Here is a 22,834-nt window from a genome sequence, read left to right as displayed (position 1 = left end):
AGCTATTCATATTGGATATCTACGTCAATGATAAAAAATAAATAAATTTCACATGTTACTTTTATGAAATTTGACTAAATTACATTAACAATTCGTGTTTTTAGAAATATTATTGATTTCTCTTGAGGTAAGTTCGGGGCCGGCCCAAGGCCCAGTGGGACCCTAGGCGAAAATAATTCTTTTTTGAGAGGGTGAGGCGCTGTATTTTTTGGAGGCCCCTAATTTATTTATTTTTTTTTTTAGGGGAGGTGGTTTGTTATCTCAAGTTATTGTTGTATTTTACTCTCTGTGTGTGGGGGCCTGTATTTTTTAGGAGCTCAAATTTTGGCTGCTGTATTTTACTTTGGGCGAGGGGAGGGGGTTGTACTTTTTTGGGGGCCCCAAATTTTGGTCACTGTATTTTACTTTCGGGGGGGACTGTATTTTTTGGGGCTCAAATTTTGGGGCTGTATTTTACTTTGGGGGGGGGGGGGGGAGAGAGGAGGGGTTGTATTTTTTGGAGGTCTAAATTTTGGTTATTGTATTTTACTTTTGGGGGGTTGTATTTTTTGAGGGCTCAAATTTAGCTAGTGTATTTTACTTTGGGGGGATTGTATTTTCTGAGGATTGTATTTTTTTTTGGACCCCAAATTTGGTTACTTTATTTTACTTTGGGGGTGTATTTTATGGGAGTTGTATTTTACTTTGGGAGGGGGTGGGTGTATTTTCTGGGAGCCCTAGGCATAGGCTTTAGTGGCCATGCCTTGGGCTGGCGTTGGGTAACTCTCCTACAATATTTACCGCCTTACTCTTAAGTAACAATAGTTAATTTATTAAAATTTTTAAAGTATCCTTTCCACCCTCCACTTTGTCTTCTAATTTCTTTTAAAAAATAAGAAATTAAGACATATTATCTTCAAAGCCAACTCGAGTGGGTTCTAGCCAACAAACCCATTGCTTAGTGGGTTCAAAAAAAGAGAGAGTTAGAGAAATGAGGAAAGAAAAACCTAAATATTTGAAAGGTTTTTTTAAATAAAGAAATACTTAGGTTGCGGTTTTTTTCGTGTTTTAATTTTTAGTTTTGAATTTATTTTTAATTTTTAATTTTAAGTGTCTGTTTTGAAATTACTGAAATCGTATTTTTTTGTTATTTTAAAAAAAATTCAAAAAAAAAAATTAAAAACGCATTTACTTTCAAATTTTGAGTAAAATTATTTTATGATATTTTATTCAATAAATTTGATTCAAAGTAAATTGTAAACATTTATTAGTAAATTATAAATTTGATTCAAAGATTTTAAATTATAATATAATAGATAACTGATAATCTAATCATATGTAATACATTAAAATTGTAAAGTGTTTTCTAAAATAATTTTTGATTTGGCTCAACTATTAATTCCATGATAAATTTATTTTTACGTATAAATTGAAATTTGATGTTAATTTCGAGATTTAAATTACCCACAACATGAAACACTGAAGAAAAGAATTATAAATCACAAAATCTTAGAAATATCATTAAAAAGGAAAATCAATACAAAAAAGTCATATTACATATTCAATTTAATTAATATTCAAATAAAACAAAATAAAATAATTTGTATACATATTTCTAATTCTCCTTGATTGCTACTGCACAAGATTATTATAGTCACACCAAGCTTATAAACCATCAAATTAAAGGGAAATTCGATTTGCAACTATACTTTTTACTCTCCGCAACTCACTTTTAATATTCTCAAAATACCCTGAGATGAAAACTCATATTTGCCCTTTATTTAAATATTTGACACTCAACCACTCATCATTACTCTTCAAGCGCGTGCACTCACTTTCTCGACCACTATTGCTACAATCACTTGATTCACCCACAACTGAATATCGCACAACCACTATTATTCAACACCAAACATTGTTCAACTTAGTTCTTCTCGCCATAACCAATTACCAGTTACTATTAGCGATGGAAGATTATTATCCGCAAATATTTACACAGAGTTTGACGAAAAAGATAACGAGTATTCCTGTTTCGGAGAGAAACAACACAATTTACAACATCTATCACTAATTAAATGACATAATTTACATATACATACATGACAAATGAATTAAAAAAAAGATTAATTAAAAAATAAAAAATACCCTTCTGTGCCTTGAAACCCTGAGCCCTGAGGTTTGGGGGCTAGGGGATGCCCTAAATCCTGAGGTTCGGGGGTTGGGGATGCCTCGAACCCAAGGGTTTGCGGAACCCCTGACCGCCCGAACCCCAGCCTTCTAGGTGTTCAGGGAACCACGAATCGTAGGGTTCGGTAAGCACCTGAATCCATGAATTCGGAAAAAATCATTTTTTCCGAATCTATAAATTGAGGAGGATGGATAGTATATAACATATTATATATACTCTTATATAATATGTTATATAATTGAATTGGGGAGAATGCAATTCTCCTAAAATGTATATAATATATTATATACTATTATATGTATATTATTATATACATATATATTATAACTATATATATAATGATTTTGTATATAAATTATTCCGAATCATCGTGCCCCGAATCTTTGGATTAATATTATATTTATTTTTTTTGAATTAATGTTGCTTTAATTTTAATTTTTTTGAGTTAAATGCAAATCGTAATAAAATTATGTTTATTTTTTTAAAAATTTATATTAAATTTATGACATTTTATCATAATTAAATAAAGTTAAATTAAATAAAATCTAACAGCAAATACTAAAATAAAATATTATTACAAATAACTTAATACATGTTCAAAAGTTATAATTATAATAATACAACAAATAACAACAAATAATTCTAGTGGTCTGATGATCGTGAAGAAAAAGAAAAAGAAGAAGAAGAAGAAGAAGAAGAAGAAGAAGGGGGTTTGATGCTCGTGGGGTGTCTTTTTTGAGGAATGGTGTTTGAATGATATGTTTAAAATAGAAATGGTTATAGAAAATAATAAATATGATTATAAATAGTAAAATATAATATTTTACTTATATTGGTTGTGAAGAGCAAAAAGTATGGTTGCAAATAGAATTTCTCTAAATTAAACCCTAATTGCAAAATTGACCAAATCTTAATTCTAAAATTAAAACTCCCAAATATGAAACTTGAAGATGAGGAGCTGTAGGCGCAGTAGGAAATCAAATCATAGAAGGAAAAAATGATTGGTAAATGGGAGGCGAGCTGAAATTCGAACAACGGCAATGGTTGGGGTTGTCGGTCGCGATGCAAGGGGAGCGACGAGGGCTGATTGACGATGGTGAGCGATGATGTTAGACGTGATGCAAGGGAAGTGACAGAGCCGGGGCAGTTCAAAGGTTGAACGACGAGGGGCGGTGAGGATGGTGATGGGTGTGGATGGTTGTGGCGGCTGAGGTTTGAAGAAAATAGAAGAGATAAGAGAAAAAGAAGAGAAGAGAAGAAAGAGAAACACTATAGTTGTTTTTCACATTTTGAATTCAAAGTGGTTGTTTTGGCTCAAAATAGTCAAAACATGATTTTACCGTTTTGAGTTTTGTGTGTAAATTATTTTTTGTATTTTAAAAAATATATTTTTAAAAATTGATAAGTAAAGGCATTTTGACAATTTTAAGAAATTGAAAACAAAAAAGAGTCAGAAAATAATAAAGAGAATAAATTAAATTTGTTATTGAAGCATTAATTACGTATCAGTGATGGTCAATATTGATTTTCCCTGCGACAGGATCAGCAATGGCAGAGAAGGCCTCGTGCGAGAGATCAATGGTGGCTTGGCATCCCATGGAGCGATCCACCCTCACGCTGCCAGAGCCACCTTTGCATGGCCGTGGCACTCCCGGGTTGGTTGCTCCGGTGCATCTCACTTCCTACATTCTTCCACACAGCCCCATTCCCTCACAAGCCGTCGCTGGCTGCCGTAGCATGCAGACGCTGGGCAAAGTAGAAATTAAATTAATATCAGCTCGGTTGGTTATATTTGTTAAGACTTTAAACTTGCAAGAAAATTAAGGCAGAACGGATCTGGAAGGAGAAGCTGAAGGAAACCCGCGTACGTAGCACGAATTTGAGAAGACTTATTTGGAATTTTGATAAAAATCTTTAATGCATTGTACTTTTCATGAACAGAGAGATATTTCGTGAACAGAAAGAGAGACAAAGAGATAATAAAAAGGGAAATTCTATTTGCAACAATAAAATTTGCTATTCGTAACCAGTTTAATTAAAATATTTAATTTTATTATTTACAGCCACACTTATTATTTTTTACAACTATTTACATGCTAAATATACCCTCCACACATTTAACCCTCAAAAACTACGCCCACGCGCATCAAATCCTCTTCTTCTTCTTCTTCTTCTTCTTCTTCTGTGACAGCGTCACCGACTTTGCTTGCCTCGCCCACTTTGCTTGTCTCGTCTAGCCTGTTGGAATCTCCCAAATCGCATAACCAGATAAAAATTTTGCCTTCTAGTTTGATTTCATATAAATGCGATAGTGTTGGGACTCGTCGAAGTTCCTAGAATCCGGCCGATGCTTGGTTACCGCTCGAACTAGGTGTTCGGGAGAACCCGCACTCCCGAATCTCAGTGTTCGGGGGAATCCCCAACCCCCGAACAACGAGTTTCGGGGGGCTGGGGCTCCCCCAAACCCCACTGTTCGGGGGGCAATTAGCTCTCCCGAACAGCGGGGTTTGGGGGAGCCCCAGCTCCCCGAAACTCATTGTTCGGGGGGTGGGGCTTCCCTGAACCTCATTGCAATAATATTTTATTAACTTTATTTAATAATATTACCAGATTGTAATAATATTTTATTTTAGTATTTGCTGTTAAATTTTATTTAAATTAAATTTATTTAATTTATAATAAAATGTCATAAATTTAATATAAATAAAAATAAATATAATTTTATTACGATTTGTATTTAACTCAAAAAAAATTAAAATTAAAGCAACATTAATTTTAAAAAAATAAATATAATATTAATCTAAATATTTGGGGTACGATCATTCGGAATAATTTATATACTTTTGAAATAATTTATATAAAATCATTATATATATATAGTTATAATATATAATAATATAATAGTATAATATACATATATTACATAATACATATAATTGTATTATAATATATAATATATTATATACATTTGCCTTCTCCCGAACCTCATGGTTCGGGAGAATGGATAGTATGCATATTATATATTATTATATAACATATATAACATTATATTAATTATATAATATGTTATATAATGCAATTCGGGAGAGTTGCATTCTCCTGAACCAAGGTTCGGGAGAATGCAACTCTCCCGAATTCATAATTTCGGAAAAAATGATTTTTTTCGAATTCATTGATTTGGGAGAATTAATTTTTCCCGAATCTATGAATTCGGGGTGCTTACCGAATCCTGAAATTCGAGATTTCCCGAACACCCCGAACCTCGGGATTCGGGGCATCCCCTAGCCCCCGAACCCCGAGGTTCGGGGGCATCCCCCAACCCCGAACCCCGAGGTTCGGGACATTCCCTAGCCCCCGAACCCCAAAGTTCGGGGCATTCTCTAGCCCCCGAACCCCGAACCCCTAGGTTTGGGGCATCCCTTAGCCCCCGAACCTTAAGGTTCGGGTGGGTTTCAAGGCGTATTTTTTATTTTTTAATTAATCTTATTTTTTTAATTCATCCCTCTTCTATGTATATGTAAATTATGTTATTGAACTACTGATAGATGTTGTAAATTGTGTTGTTTCTCGACGAAATAAGAATACTCATTATCTTTTTCGTCAAACTCTATGTAAATAATAATGGATATTAATCTTCCATCACTGGATAATAATATTCCATCGCTAGTAGTAACTGCTGATAGTACTAGTAATTGGTTATGGCGAGGAGAACTGGTCCGAGTAATATTTAGTATTGAATAATAGTGGTTGTGTAATGCTAAGTGTTGAATAATAATGGTTGTGCGATGTTTAGTGGGTGAGTAAAGTGGCTATGGTGATCATGATCGAAAAAGCGAGTGAACGCGCTTGAAGAGTAATGATGGGTGGTTGAGCGTCAAAGATTTAGATGAAGGGGAAATATGAGTTTTCATTTCAGGGTATTTTAGGAATATTAAAAGTGGGTTGTGAAAAGCAAAATGTATGGTTACAAATAGAATTTCCCTAATAAAAATGCTTCATTAATCTCAATTCATGATCTCAGCCCTTATATAATAAATCATAATTTCATCAATTACAGAAATGCCATTGTACAACTAATACAGCAACTAAAGCAACTAATACAACAACAAAGGACAAGTAACAAGTAATACACAACTAATATTCTGTTACTCTCCCTTAAGATGGACTATGAACATTGAGAATATCCATCTTAGATAGTAAAGGAAATAACCAAGCAACTGATAAAGGCTTGGTAAACACATCGACTAGTTGATGTTGTGTGCGGATAAAAAGAAGTTTGAACACACCCATCGGTCAACTTGTCCCGAACAAATTGACAATCTAACTCGTTGTGCTTGGTGCGTTCATGGAAGACCGAATTAGAAGCAATGTGGATAGCTGCTTAATTGATTGTCACAGAAAAGCAAAGCAAGAGCTATAGGAAAAATCTGAAAATCAATAAGGAGTTGATTAATCCAAATAATCTCACTAACAGTAGAAGCAAGCACACCATATTCAGTTTTAGCAGATGATCGAGAAATTGTGCTTTCCTTTTTATCTTTCCATGAAACTAAAGAATCATCAATAAAAACACAAAAAATGGTAATGGACCACCTAGAATCCAGACAAGACTACCCCCAATTAGAATCAGAAATTAAAAGCATAAATTTGTAAGGAAAAATTTGTAGAAAATAACAACCCTTGACCAGGTGCACCCTTAAAATATTGTAAGAGATGATGTGCAACTTCAAGATGAGGTTTTCTAGGCTGAAAAATATATTGACTAAGTTTATGAACCACAAATGTAATACCAGGCCTAGAAATGGTCAAATAGAGCAAATGACCAACTAGACGCCTATAAACAGACGGATCCTCAAGCAATTCACCATCAAAAGAACTCAGTTTAACAATCAGAATCATGGCAAAATAGCAGGCTTACTTGAAAGAAAATCAATATCCTCAAGAATTTGTAGAGTATAATGCTTTTGAGAAAAAAAAATACCCTTAGCTGATCGAGACATTTTGAGATTAAGAAAATACCTCAAGCCTCAACGGTCTTTTAAGCTTAAACCACTACAAAAAAATTGATTTTTTGCGGCGGTTTACAAACCGTCCCAAAATATGTTTTTTGCAGCGGTTTCATAAAACCGCCGCAAAATTTAGTTAAACATTTAACTTTACGGTGGTATTCAAAGAACCGTCACTAAATTTAAAAAATAATTAAATAATTAAAAAATTAAATTAAATTTCGCAATGATTTTTGAGAAAACGTCGCTAAATTAAAAAATAATTAAATAATTAAAATTAAAATAACATTTGCGGCTATTTTCAAAAATCGTCGCACAATTCATTAAAAAATTAAATTTAGCAGCAGTTTTTGAGAAACCACCACTAAATTCAAAAATAATTAAATAATTCAAAATTAAAATTTAAATAACATTTGTGGCAATTTTAAAAAACCGCCACTAAATTCAAAAAAATTAAAATTAAATTAACATTTGCGACGATTTTCAAAAATCGTCGCAAAATTCATTAAAAAATTAAACTTAGCGACGATTTTCAGAAACCGCCACTAAATTTTAAAAAAAAATCAAAATTAAAATTAAATTAACATTTGCGACGATTTTTATAAATCGCCACAAAATTCATTAAAAAATTAAATTTTGCTTAAGAAAATAATTAAAAATTAAATTAATAAAAACAAATATAAAATATAATTCTGAAAATTAGTGGTTAGATTAGTATATAATATATATATGTGCATATATGTCAAGGAGGCTTCACAGATCAGACAGTTCCTGCTCGCACGAGCGTATGAGAGATCTTGGGTTCAAAACTTAGGGAGGGGAAGGTTGGGATTTAATTTCTAGCATCACCACGTGGTGCGCAAGGGCCAGGCGCGGGCTCGAGCAGGGCTATGCTTGGGTGGCTGGGTGCTGGCCGGGCTGCCCACGCTTATGCGCGCACCTGGTAATTAAATTTTTTTTTTAATTTTTGCTACGGTTTTGAAATCGCCTCTAAAATTAAAAATTCAATTTTTTTATTTTTGTTGCGGTTTTGAAACCACGGCTGAAATTAATTTTATTTTTTAATTTTTACAGCGATTTTGAAACCACCACTAAATATTATAAATTTAATTTTTTTTAATTTTTGCAGCAGTTTTGAAACTGCTGTTAAATATTATAATAATCACCACTAAATCACTTATTTTGTGGCGGTTTAAAAATCGCCGCAAAAAATATAATTAGCGGCGATTACTCCGACAGTTGTTGAAAACCATCGCTAAATGCAAAAAAAAATCGCCGTTAAATGTCGATTTTTTTATAGTAAATTGACAATGAAGAAACGCTTTAAGGGAAGCTATTGCTGCAAGATCAGAATCCGTAATGATGATTTCGTCAACATAAATGAGAAATGCTACAAAAGATGCACCAATACCCTTAGTAAAAAGGGAATAATCTGACTTAGATTGATGAAAACCATGTGAAATGAGAGCATTAGAAAATTTAGAAAACCATTGCCTTGAAACTTGTTTAAGCCCATATATGGATTTATGAAGTTTACATACCAGTTGCTCCCCCTGATTAGGAGTTGGAATCTGAGGCTTAGACCCGAGTGAAAGATCCATATAAACTTCTTTAAATAGATCACCATTAAGAAAGGCATTATTAACATCAAGTTGAATAAGAGACCATTTATTTATGGCAATTAAAGCAAGAAGAACCTTAACTGTGACTAACTTGGCAACTGAGGAAAACGTATCAAAGAAGTCCAAACCTTCTTGCTGGGTATGTCCCTTAGTAACTAAATGAGCCTTGTGCCTTTCAATAGAACCATCAGACCTGTATTTTATCTTGTAACCACGTGCATCCATTGAAATGTTTATCATGAGGCAATGTAGTAACATACCAAGTATTGTTCATATGCATAGCATCTAATTTAGCTCTCATAGCATCTCTCCAATGATCATGTGGGACTGCTTGGTGATAAAACTGAGGTTCAAAATTGGAAGAAACATTGAGTAAAAAGGTTTTGTGAGGGGCAGACACATAATGGTCCAAAGGATAGGTAGATCCGGAATCAGAAATGGAAGTATTAGTCAGCAAATTACAATGAAAGTCCTATAGATAAGAAAGAGGTTTGCTGATTCGAGAACACCTGTGGACTATAATAGCAGGGAGAAAATTAGGACTGGAAGAATCAGATTCTGCTACATCTGAGGATTGAATGGGTGAATCATGTTCCAAAGAACAAGAGGAATCAAGGTTGGAATGGGGTAAAATCAAATCTAGAAAAGAATCCATCACCTCAGTAGGAGAACTGATAGAATGAAAAGAAAATACATTTTCATGAAAAACAACATCACGTGATACAAATGTACTTTTGACAACAATATCATAAAGTTTGTAGCCTTTCATACCTAGAGGATATCCAAGAAAAACACAAGCGGTAGCACGAGGATAGAATTTTGCCCTATGAGAAGTTAAAGAAGAGGCAAAACATAAACTACCAAATGTGCGGAATAAAGTATAGTCAACATATTTCTGGTAGAGAAGTTGGTAAGGGGATTAATTTTTCAAAATAGGAGCATACATGAGTCCTATTAATCAGGAAAGCAGTAGTAATGATACAATCACCCCAGAATTGAATAGGCGCTCTGGACTGAAACAATAGTGCTCTAGCTACATTAAGAAGATGTTGATGCTTACATTCCACTACGGAATTTTGCTCAAGCCTTTCTACACAAGAAAATTGATGTATCACCCCCTTTGTAGCAAAATAATCCTGAAATTTGAGCTCGAGACCATTATCTAACCTAAATTTCTTCACTTTTGAGTTAAATTGTTTTTCCACCATAGAGAAAAATTTAGGAACAATAACCCTAGCGTCAAATTTTTGCCGCATTAAGAAAATCCAAGTGAATAGTGTGCAGTCATCAACTATGGTGAGAAAGTATCTATAATCAGCATATGTTGGAACATAATATGGCCCCCCAAGTGTCACAATGAACTAAGTCAAAAGCATGTGGAGATAGATGGTTATTAGACACAAAAGATAACGTTCTATGTTTGGCTAATAGACATATGGAACAAGAAACATCCTTAGTGTTTTTATATAGTTCAGCAAATCTTTCAAATTTTCCATCTTATGAAATGAAATATGTCCAAGCCTATTATGCCAAGTATGTTTGCTTACAACATGGGCCATATGAGTAGAAGAAATACATGTTCTATCTACTGGTTGACATTTAGAATCAATAGAATCAGCATCAATGACATATAAACCTTCGTGAAGATTACCCCTGCCAATCATCTTTGAATGTTTGACATCTTGGAGAATACGTGTGCGAGAGAAGAAACTAAGACTCATACAATTTTTTTTTGTAAGTGCACGAACAAAGATCAAATTAAACTTGAAGTGAGGCACAAACAGGACATTCTTAAGCACTAAGCAATGACTAAGTAATACATTTCCAGCATATAATACAGAAATCCGAGAGTGATTTGGTAGAGTAATATATGCGTTCTGAATTGCGCTTAAATGAATAAATGAAGATTGATTGAAGCATATATGACTAGTGGCCCCAAAATCCACTATCCAATACCTAGGATTATTGAGAACTGGACTTACGAAAATAGAAAAATAGGTACTTGATGCTTGGTTTTGGGAAGCATCAAGTTTTGCCTGTGTTTTAGCCACGTTTAGATAAGTGTTCAGCATGTTCAACAGATGTTGATATTGTGTAGGACTCAACGTTTGCATAAAATCTCCCGTAACCTAATTACTATTGGACAAATTTTGATGAGTCTCACATACTTGATTAACAATGGGATTCACTTTGATTAGGATGTATTTGGCTAGGGTTTCTCTGCTTGAACTTATATCCAGGAGGATACCTGTGCAACTTATAGCACTTGTTAATGGTGTGACCATGAAGCCCACAGTGTGTGCACAATGATCTTTCTTTATTTGTAGACCGACCATGACCAGTTTTATGCACATCATGTTTAACATTGAATAGAACATAATCATTCCCAACAATCTAATTAACTACATTCCTCTTATTTTCTTCTTGAGAAATTAGAGTAAAAATTTTATTAATCGGGGGAATAAGATCCATTAATAGTAATTGACCATTGACTTGAGCAAAAGAATCATGCAAACCCATTAAAAATGACATCACATACTCCATGTGATAATGTTCTACTAACGCCCTAGTGCCTCCACACGAACAATTTTCGCATGTACAAACAGGCCTAAAATTACCAAGTTCATTCCAAATAGTTTTCAATTTGGTAAAGTAAGCACTTACAGACAATGAACCCTGAGTTAGGTTCATTAATTCTCACCTCAACTGAAAGATCCAAGGACCATTACTCTCCTGGTACCTCTCTTTAAGGTCTGTCCAGATATCTTGCACTGACTCAAAGTATATGACACTTGCAAAAATTTCCTTAGACATAGAGTTAAGTATCCAAGATATGATTATATTATTGTTCTTTATCTAGGCATTAAGTAAAGATTCATCACCTGTAGGTTTCGATATGGAGCCATTTACAAACCCTAGCTTGTTCTTCACCGACAAAATGATCACCATCACACAGCTCTAGGAGGTGTAGTTATCTCTTGTTAACGGCAGAGACACTAGGACCAGGGCGAGGTTGTCAGAATGATGTAAAAAGAAATGACTCATTCTGTCGTCAGTGGCGGAATTGAGCCTTAACGAGGAAGATGATAGATTCTCTGTCACCATAGATAAAAAATGGACGAACAGTTTTGCTAATTAAGAGTAATCACAAGATTCGTGATTTCCAAAAGAAATTGTCGATAACAGATCTCCTAGCAAGGGAGAAAAGTTTCAGATCTAAGAAAAAAAATTCAAATCTCTCGATCTACGAACAAAGAAGATACGAATAGAAAATCAAAGAGAAAATATGAAGAATCGAAAAGAGAATCCGAACAAAGAAGATATTCACAACTCACGGAATCGTTGATTACAGATCTTCGAATATTCGAAGAAGAAGCGAAGCATGCGACGGAAGACAACCTAGGGCTCGACAAAAAAGAAGCCCTAGGGTTTCAAAATAGCTCTGATACCATTTCATGAACAGAGAGATATTTCGTGAATAGAAAGAGAGACAAAGAGATAATAAAATGCTTCATTGATCTCAATTCATGATCTCAGCCCTTATATAATAAGCCATAATTTCAATAATTACAGAAATGCAATTGTACAACTAATACAGCAACTGAAGCAACTAATACAACAACAAAGCACAAGTAACAAGTAATACAGAACTAATATTCTGTTAGTACTTATTTTCTATTTAAGTTTTCGCCTATAAATAGGTCTTATATCCAAATAATTCAAAGACTTTTTCCGGCAACAAAGAAAAGGCTCTTCCCCGTTTGTTTGGTCTCACACCGATGACCCAACAACACCCACCCACACACACACACACACACAGGGGTGCGGAAGAGGGAAGGAAAACCTTCCAACAATATATAGATCGAAATCAATAAATATATATAGTTTGTTCATCGTTACTTACAGATCTTGAAAATTAACTAACTAACAAAGTAAAAAATTAACAAAAGTGAGATATCAGATATATATGAGCATGCATGGCAACTTACGAACGTAGACAGTATAGTAAGTTGCAGTTCCAGCAGCTCGAGAGGCAACCGAGATTAGGCATGCAGCCATGCTCACCATAAGCACAACACGAACATTGATTGACATAGTATCTGTAAGCTAGCTAGTTAGAATGTTAGATTACTATATAAATCTCAATTCCAAATTCATCAATTGATTTATTTTCTATTGAGCAAGCGGGCCCCTATTTATATAATATAATACGATCAGACCACCCTCTAGTTGCCAACAGCAAGCTAGCATGCATTATAGAGATGGCAAAATGGGCGCGGCCCGACGGGCTGGCCCGTTGGGGCCCGGCCCGGGACCGGGCTAGGGCCAGCAGTTTGCTGGCCCATTTAAGGCCGGGCCGATTTGGCCCGGCCCGCTTGGCCCGGTGGGCCAAATGGTGGCGGGCCGGGCTGGCCCGCTTGGCCCGCCGGCCCGTTAATCGCCGCGGCCCACAAAACCCCCCCACCCTCAGCCTCGCCTTTCTCTCGCCCTCGCCTTAACCCTAACCCTAACCCTCGCCCTCGCCCTCGCCTTCACCCTCGTCTCGCCCTCTGTCATTCTCGCCCTCGCCCCTGGCTCTCGCCCTCGCCCTCGTCTCGCCCTCTGTCATTCTCACCCTCGCCCTCGCCCGCCCTCTGTCTCGCTCTCGCCCTCGTTCGCCCTCTGTCTCGCCCTCGCCCTAGCCATCGCCCTCGCCCTCGCCCTCGCCTGCGCCCTTGTCTCGCCCTAGCCCTCGCTCGCCCTTGCCCTCGCCCGCGCTCGCCCTCTGTCTTGCCCTCGCCCGCGCTCGCCCGCACCCCTCGCCCGCGCTCGCCCTCTGTCTCGCCCTCGCCCTCGCCCTTGCCCTCGCTCGCGCTCGCCCTCTGTCTCGCCCTCGCCCGTGCCCGCGCCCGCGCCCGAGCCCCTGGCCCGCGCCTCTTGCTCTCGCCGTCGCTCCTCAGTCGCCCGCGCCCCTCGCCATCTCTCGCTCACTGCCTCGCTCACGCTGCCTGTCTCTAACTCTCTATTGCCTTGCTTTAGCTAGGTAAGTTAAGTGTTTTTTTGTTAATTATTTGCTTACCTAAAGTTTTGTGTTAATTATTTAAAATGAATTATTTTAATTATTTACAGTGAGGATTCTTCTATTAGAAATTTAGAATGGATGGTGATGATCAAATTTCAAGAGAAATCCCTAGTAATGTTAATGAGGAATTCATCTCACAATCACAATCAAAAAAGCCTAAGATTTTAACCTCTGATGTGTGGAACTATTTTGTGAAAATTGGTGTTGGTAGTGATGGCAAACCAAGGTGTAAATGTAAGGGGTGTGGTAAGGAATATTCATGTCCATCTAAATCAGGAACCTCTCATTTAAGTCGTCATATTCCTAAATGTATGATGATTTCTAAGTATAATGATGCGGGAGATATGCTTATTGATTATGAAGGAAAGTTGAAGAGAAAAAAATTTGACCCTAAAGTAAATCGTGAACTTATTGCTCAGATGATTATTTCACATGGTGCTCCCTTTAATATGGTTGAGTGGAAGGGGTTTAGAAATTATCAAAAGTTTCTGAATGAACATTGTAAGTTCATTTGTAGAAATACTGCTAAAGCGGATGTCTTGAGAACATATGAAATAGAGAAAGAGAAGTTAAAACAACAATTGGCCCTAATTTCTGGTAGAGTTTGTTTGACTTCTGATATTTGGACTGCATGCACTAATCATGGATTTATTTCTCTTACTGTTCATTATGTTTATGGCAATTGGAAGTTAAATAGTAAGATATTGTCATTTGCTCATATGAAGCCACCACATAGTGGACATGAATTATCATTGAAGGTGTTGGAATTTTTAAAGGATTGGGGATTGGAGAAAAAAATTTTTTCCCTCACTTTGGACAATGCCACTTCAAATGACAACATGCAAAATATATTGAAAGAACATTTAAATTTGTCGAATACTTTGTTGCTTAATGGAGAGTTCTTTCACATTAGATGTTGTGCTCATATACTGAACCTTATTGTTCAAGATGGTTTGAAGGTAGCTAGTAAGGCATTGCATAAAATAAGACAAAGTGTTCATTATGTGAGGGGTTCAGAAGCTAGGATGAGACAATTTTATCAATGTATTGAGCAAGTTGGTGGAATTGATACAGGAATTGGGTTGAGACCGGATGTTGTCACTAGATGGAACTCCACCTACATAATGCTTGAGAGTGCACTCAAGTATCGTCATGCATTTCATAGTTTAAGCTTATGTGATAAAAATTATAGGTGGTGTCCATCAAGTGATGAGTGGACAAGAGGGGAGATAATTTGTGAATTCTTGAAGCCATTTTATACTATCACTAATTTGATTTCTGGATCCTCTTACCCTACATCTAATTTGTATTTTGGGGAAATTTGGAGGATAGAGTGTCTCTTGACATCCAACTTGGAAAATGATGATGAGTTGATTGCAAGTATGAGTGCAAGGATGAAAGAAAAATTTGATAAGTATTGGAGTGATTATAGAGTGGTTCTTGCATTTGGGGCAATTCTTGATCCAACCAAGAAGTTTAACTTTTTGAGGTACACTTATTCAAAGCTCAATCCTTATAACTATGAAGAGAAGTTGGAAAGGGTGAAGACGGCTTTGTATAGGCTTTATGGTGAATATGTTAACAATGGTTTATCAAGTTCAAGTTCAATGCCTTCCTCAAATTTTAGTGGATCACAAATTTCCATTGGAGGTGAACAAGCAAAGAAGTCAAAAAATATATATGATGTAAGTCTATATTTTTTTAAAACACTTGTTCATATATAATTGATATAAATATTTGGTTGACTATTTTTTTGATTATTTGATAGGATTTTGAAGCATTTGATTGCCAAGTTTCTAACGATGCCGGAAAATCCCAACTTGATCTTTATTTGGAAGAGCCAAGGATTCCAATATCGGGAGCATTTGATGTCTTGGCATATTGGAGAGAGCGAGCTAATAGAGGGAAAATTATTGCAAAGATGGCTTGTGATATATTGAGTATTCCGATAACAACCGTAGCATCGGAGTCCGCTTTTAGCATTGGATCTCGTATTTTGAACAAGTATAGAAGTCGTTTGCATGATGAAACAGTTCAAGCTCTCTTGTGCACACGGAGTTGGTTACATGGTTTTGGAGGTAATTTTTTTTAAACTTTCTAATATCTAGGATTTAACATAATATTAAATATTTCTCTTATATGATAAATAATTAACATATGTAATTTTTTATTATAGATGATGAGGAGGAGGAGGAGTCAAGCATTGATGATATAAGACTTTCTAAACAAGACTCAAATGTTGTTGTTGATGAAGAGGATGAAGATTAGAGGTATAATTTTTAATTGTTTTTTTTTTCTTATTTGTAATTTGGCCTCCAGAAATGACTTTTTAAGCAAGTTGTTTTTCTTCAAAGTGGACTAAATGGCCAAATATGATATCAAAAAAAAAAAAAATTGGCGGGCCCGTTTGGCCCGCGGGCCCGTGGCGGGCCGGGCTAGGGCCAGCAATCTGCTGGCCCGTTTTTAAGCGGGCTGATTTGGCCCGGCCCGCGGGCCACTTGGTGGCGGGCCGGCCCGGCCCGGCCCGGCCCGTTTGCCATTTCTAATGCATTAATTTCCGTATATACCTACGTAGGTCTCATCCGCATGCCCTTGGTAATGGTATGTGAATTAGACCTTTCCGTCAATTAATACAATTATTTAAAATATTTAATCAACGAATAATTAAGAACCTAAACTAAGTGATTAATACTGATCACTGAATTATTCAAAAAATTTATACTAAATTTCAATTCCCCAATCCATTGCTATATTCCGAATTCTGTAATTTAAAAATCACAATTATACGACTATTCGTGCTAATTCAATAAGTAGCATAATCTATGGTTAATTAGTTTGAGTTTATAAAACTAATTAACGTTTTGTAATTTTAATTCAACACTGAGGCTAAATTAGTTTCAATTATGAAATTGTTAAATTTGAAATAGTGTTTTTTTAATTGGTATAAATTACATTTTTCAGTCATCATCAATCAATTACACATGTCAGGCACAACCAATAGAATAATTATCAAATTGTAAATTAAAAATATATATCAAATACAAATCCATTCATCAAATGAAGGTACAAATAAATTTAGAAAATTCCTGCATACAATAAGATTTAAACCTAAAACTTAAAGATTCAAGGACCTTTTAACTTGGGGTGGGTCAATTTCCAAAGCCGAAGCATTCTACATGAAGGACTCGGCCTTTAAGACTAAGGCTTTCCGTCAAAGCCCAAGCCCATTCCGTTCTAGTACGCATTTCACGTTGAATTTCCACATGCAGAAACCAGGCGCTGATTAAACTCAAATGAATTTGTGAACTCGGGTTCACAGGTTTCAAACGTCACAAAGGCTCGGGGAAATAAAAAAGATTGAGGCTTCCAGGTCTTGAGTTTCAGTCTTCGGAGTAGGGGTGTTTAAAAAAATCGGTGTACTGCGAAAATCGGTTAAACCAAACTAAATCAAATCAAATCGATTGATTTTTTTTTTTTTTGCGGTCCAAAACGGTTTGATGGTTGTACAAACTGCACGGTTTGCGGTTTGTATGGTTAGCGGTTTGGTTTAAAACCAAACCGCCCAAGAAAATATAAAAAGTATATATAAAAAATATATTATTATAAAAATCACCTTATATTTTTATAATAATATATAACAAGTTTATAATAATATATAACTATTATAATTGCCAACAGATTATAATAGTTTATAATAATATATAATTATTCTTTTCAATATTTTTATAATATATTATATGCTGTCAATAGTTATTTTCAAACTGTAGTAAACCGCACCAAATCAGACCGCAAATGCGGTGCGGTTTGGCCGCTCCCAAACCAGACCGCGATCTGGTTTTATTAGAAAACCACACTAGCGATTTAACTTACTGAAAATAGTTCAGACCAACCAAACCGCACCGTGCACACCCTTACTGTGGAGTGGTCAAACTTATAAAATTTTATAAAAATATTATTTTTTAATAAAAATAAATTATAAATTGATATCTAATTGATAAATTTTTTATCATTACATATTGATAAATTATATATAATTATTAAAAATATATTAATATAGTATTTTATGTTCAAATTTAGGTTTAATTCATAGTGTTAAATATATATGTTGAGACATTAAAATATATATATGTTAGAGAGAGAGGGGCAAGGAATGGAGGAGATATGATGATGGTGGCAGCGGCTGCAATGGAGATGGAGTCGACGACGACAATGAGGCGACGATGGTGACGGACGAAGATGGAGGAGGTGGCGATAAAGGCAACAGATGAAGGTGGAGGCGACTACGATGGGATGGGGCTGGAAGCGATGACTGCCATGGAAGAGATAGAGACGGTGATGAGAAGAAGATGAGGGAGACATAGAGAGTTTTGTAATATTTTACCATAATTGTTGGAGGGTAAAATTATAAAATATTTAGTCAACTAAATAAGTTATAAATAACGTTTTGAGAAAAGTTGAGAAGATTTTTTCTGAACGTTGTCAAATAGAGTTTAAGTTTGGCAAAGTTTAATCTCTTTAATTTTTAACGAACATATAACTAAATAAAATATATAATATTTAAATTTTATTAAGAATTTATAAGCTGTCATACCACTTAGCCAAACACCCTCAAAACCTTTCAATAGTTCACCAGTTTCATAACAATCAAAATCTTGATTCCGATCATCTCTTTGATCGCCAACCAATTAAAGAACGACATGAGGTTTTCTCAGTACAGCTGAAAATCTGTCATTTGCGTATGTGCGGGGGTGCGTGTGTGTATTCTTCTTTAATTTTTTGTTTGACTAACCCAATTTTCAAATGTCAAGAAATTATCTTCATCTTATTTTTCGATGTTTGACTTGTATTTTAGAAAATTCCAAGCTTGAATTTGTTACTTTTACGTACATTGCAACTTTCGGACTCAGCTTCCAAGGTCACAAGGGACTCCTTCACAAACACATTTCAAGCCCGCAAGAGTAGAAAACTATCAATTCCAAGAGAAAACTACTCAAGAAATTTAGGTACATGTACTCTGCTCGTTGGCAAAGCAAATTAGAGCCAAAGCAACTGACCTCTGTACTGATTGTGGCTACTGCCAATTAGTACTGCAATGGATCGTTATGAGTCTCATGGTTTGTTGGGAATTCTGATCGAATTCGGCCAACTCCTCAACAAATCCATGCTCATCGTAACTGCAATTGACATTCTCCTCAGCTCCCTTCTCTTTTTCACCAAATTCTTCTCCAATAAGCGGGCACTATACCATTTTGAATCCCTGAAAACATTGCTGATTACCATCCCCAACAACTTAATTATTCTTCTATCGTTCAATGATGTGCAAGGAGATGTTCGAAAGGTTTTGGGATCTGGTTGGGTTTTCTTGCCTGCTATCCTCGCTTACGATCTCTTCTCTATAGCTGCAATGGTTCTAGTTGGCCGTGGGAAGAGGCTTTCTTCCACAAATTTTCTTTCGAGGTTGGCAAGGTCACTTGTAAGGCCATTTGTCAAATTGTATTGCTTTAATCTCTCCAATTTCAGATTCATCTTCCTTTCATTGGTTTTCCTAATTTTTCTAGTGATCATACTTTTTGATCACACCATTTCCATCTTTTGGCTTGGTGTCGCAACCTTAATTCTGGGGTTGTACTTGTCGGTGGTTTGGACTTTACCCATGGTAATCTCTGTGATTGAAGAGGGTTATGAAACGGAGGCAATAGGGAAGGCTAAGAAGCTTGCTGAAGGCAAGAAGCTACATGGTTTTGCCCTAAGTTGTCTCTTCGCGATGATGGGTGTAGGCTGGATTTTGATGCACGAAATTCAGAAACAGCAATCAAACCAGATCGTTGTATGGTTTCTTACTAGAGATTTTACTTGCCTGGCATTGATGTTTCAATTCTTGAGCTACACAGTGTTCTATTTGGAGCGCAAGAAGGCACACGGCGAAGAGATGGGATTGTTAGATAGCACAGAATATAGTAAAATACTCTCCACAGAGCTAGCCTAATTGTTTATTTATGTGTACCTTCTTTGTGTTTCTTTCAAATGTATCCCTTTTGAAATAGTATATAGGTACTGAACTTGAGAAGTGTGATTTTCTCTTTGAATTGGTCGGTTCCTTGTTCTCTAAAGTTTGGTGGTTGTTTTGTTTATGTGCTCAAAGAAATATTCTTAATTATTGAAAATCCTTCGCTACATGATTAATTTTATTGAACGGAAAGACAGAAAGATGGGAAATGCCAGGAAGCTGCGGAGATCATGAAACGCAAAAGGGTTGAGGTTTGTGTTCCTTGAAGTTGCTTTCTCTTTTGGCTTGTTCTCGTCGTTTGTGATTTACGGAGTGTTTTAGCATGAAAAATGCAAAATCCAAAAAGAAGCTAGCGATTGAAAGAATTTGAAATGGCTGAATCTAGCAACTGATATCAAGAATATTGAAGAAAAAGAGAGATCATAGGAGAATAGAGAAAACAAAACAGAGTTGAGATCCTTCATTACAACTGAGTGATAGGAAATCAACTCCCACAATTGATTGAACTCAAGAGCAGGAAGTTATAAGTCTCACAAACAATATTTAAAATAGCAAATTACAACCACATATAAAACAAGTAAAAAAATTTCCTTCCAAAACCCCTCCAAATCAAAGAGGAAAAATAACAACACTAAGAGCACTTCAAGAGTTCTACTATAATAAAAAAATGTTACAAAAACCTTGTTCAAGTTTACACAATGAGTACACAACTCCAATTCCAACGACAAAAGAATCAATCTCAAAAAACTAGAAAAATTAGAGAAATCTCACCAAATTTGTGGTCAATGTTCACACAACAAATTTGGAAGCTACAATAAACCACTCCAGAATCTCATCGTTCAGAATAAACTTCAATGTGTCCTCTATGTGCAAATCAAATTTTTGGCTCAATAGCACCACATATTGACCCCCAATTAGCCACTTGAATTTTGCATAGTTTTTCGGCTTCTTTTCTCTTGTTTCCTCCTTTTGTGAATTATTTACATTCTACAATCCTAGACTATCCACTAAAAGAGATAACCTTAGTAGTAAGTGGGCCAAAAAAGGCTTAAACAAACCACCAAATAAATTGGGCTTAAAATATTATCAGGAGCAAGTCCTGACCTAGGGTTTGTTTGAAGATAGAAACGAAAATGAAAGAGAAAGATGAGGAAGAAAATAAAGAGAAACTAGGGAGAGAATTGAAGAGAAAGGAATTTAGTTTTGTTATTACTCAACAACCTCCAATCTCAAGTAGCTTATATAGCTGGTCTTTAAGGCAATTGCTTCTGTCCATGATGCAAGGAAACTTATCCGATGCGCTATTTCGACGTTTCTAAAACATTTCCCTTTTAGAAATACCAAAGAAACGTTTTTGGTTACTTTTGCAATTTTAAAAAAAATTTATGATCATTTTGTAATATTAGAAAAATATCGAAAACGTGTTTTCGATTTGAAAACGCATTTCCATCTATGAATATAGATGAAATTTTTTCGTCTTTAAGTCAAAATTTTTAATTTTTTCTAAAATTTGTTTTCAGAATTTGTTTGAATGTATTATAGAATTTATGTTTATTTTTAGATTGAATAACTTTTTTTATAATTTTTTATATTAAAAAATACATTTATAAAAGGGCCCTTACATTTTTTTTATTTACCTGTTTTTCCGTTTCCATTTCTGTGTAACCTAGGTTTCTCTTACATGTTGTAATTGATAGTAAACAACTATAAACTAAAATGACAAGAAAAAAAAACTAATAGCTAGTGTTACTCCTCTTGAGAAATAATTTGTTACCTCTCCAAGATCTTAACTGTAATATCCCAAAAAAAAATAATAAGAATAATAATATAACCATAATAATAATAAACGAAATTAAATTAATTAAACTAAATTAATTTGTTTAAAACATGTGGCTGTGGGCGTATGCTCGGAGGCTACGCCTTGCACAATAGCCTTTCCTGTCAAAATGAAGCAGAGAGTGAGCAGAGGGTGAGAGATAGAGATCGAGATTGAGGGAGATAGAGAGGATAAGATCGAGAGAAAGAGAGAGAGAGCGAGCTCGAGAGCTCGAAGGCCGATCAACCATGGCAGCCGCTGCCATGGCCGATGAGAAGCGACAGTGGCTTCAAGAAGCTGCGGCCATGGGGCGATGCGGAGCAACCAGCAGCGGCGGCGACGATGCGGGGCAGCGACAGACGGCGCGGAGGCCGGCTAGGGGCGGGCGAGGGCGGCGTTGGTCGAGGCGGCGGCCGGTGGAGCTCGGCCGCGCCACTGGTGCGCTGGTTGCAGGAAGAAGAAGAATGAGGCAGCAGCCGCGGGGAGAAGAAGAAGAAGAAGAAGAAGAAGAAGAGAAAAGAAGAAAAGAAGAAGAAGAAGAAGAAGAGAGAAAGAGAAAAGAAAAGAAAGGAAAGAAAAGAAAATAAAGAATTTTGGGATTATTTTGGCATGGGAAGTGGTCAGGTACGTGGGTAAAAATTAATAAAAGTCTGATATGTTTAAATTATAAATTTTACGCGATTAAAATTAATTAATTTGGGTCTCGGTTGTGTTATTTGCTAGGAAATGATTTAATTTACCTCGGGAGCTTGAGAGAGGTCGGAATCAGCTAATTTCAGGCAAGTTTCTAATGCTTTCCTCGTATTCTTTAATTCCCGTGAAAAACCCTGTGATTTCTCATATTTTATATTCTCTCTTCGTCTGTTTCGATTCGTTTATTAATTATGGAAATTTGAGTCGTCTGATTTAAATTTAATTTATTAAGCTGGCTTTATTAGCGTAATTTAATTTAAAATAAATATCAGACTCGTTGAGATATTAATTGTGGTGCGCTTACGTGGGATTTTAGACGGCTAAATTAATTATATTACACGGTAGATTTATTTAATTAAAGCCGCGATTTTATTTATTGCCAGCAAACGTTTTACTTCGCAGCGAGAGTCCAAGGAAGAAAAGAAACAACCGTGTAAAGGCAAGCTCTTAACCCCCTCCTC

At 35.7% G+C, this 22,834-nt stretch overlaps 1 protein-coding gene and 1 pseudogene across 1 annotated transcript; one reads left to right on the top strand and one right to left on the bottom strand.

The window, feature by feature from the left end:
• Positions 1 to 3,672: 3,672 nt before the first annotated feature.
• LOC127805657 (EG45-like domain containing protein) lies at positions 3,673 to 12,890 on the bottom strand (annotated as a pseudogene).
• Positions 12,891 to 18,802: 5,912 nt separating this feature from the next.
• On the top strand, positions 18,803 to 19,969 carry LOC127806686 (uncharacterized). The gene has a single exon (XM_052344125.1). The coding sequence runs from the start codon at positions 18,950 to 18,952 to the stop codon at positions 19,841 to 19,843; it is 894 nt and encodes a 297-aa protein (XP_052200085.1). The 5' UTR covers positions 18,803 to 18,949; the 3' UTR covers positions 19,844 to 19,969.
• Positions 19,970 to 22,834: the final 2,865 nt, after the last annotated feature.

The sequence above is a fragment of the Diospyros lotus genome, chromosome 7, assembly GCF_014633365.1.
Source record: "Diospyros lotus cultivar Yz01 chromosome 7, ASM1463336v1, whole genome shotgun sequence".
In the NCBI taxonomy this organism is placed as follows: Eukaryota; Viridiplantae; Streptophyta; class Magnoliopsida; order Ericales; family Ebenaceae; genus Diospyros; species Diospyros lotus.
This window is presented reverse-complemented; position numbering and strand designations above follow the sequence as displayed.

Bases quoted from the DNA above. Each gene is read 5' to 3' on its own strand.
- LOC127806686 (XM_052344125.1), top strand. From the start codon at position 18,950: ATGGATCGTTATGAGTCTCATGGTTTGTTGGGAATTCTGATCGAATTC.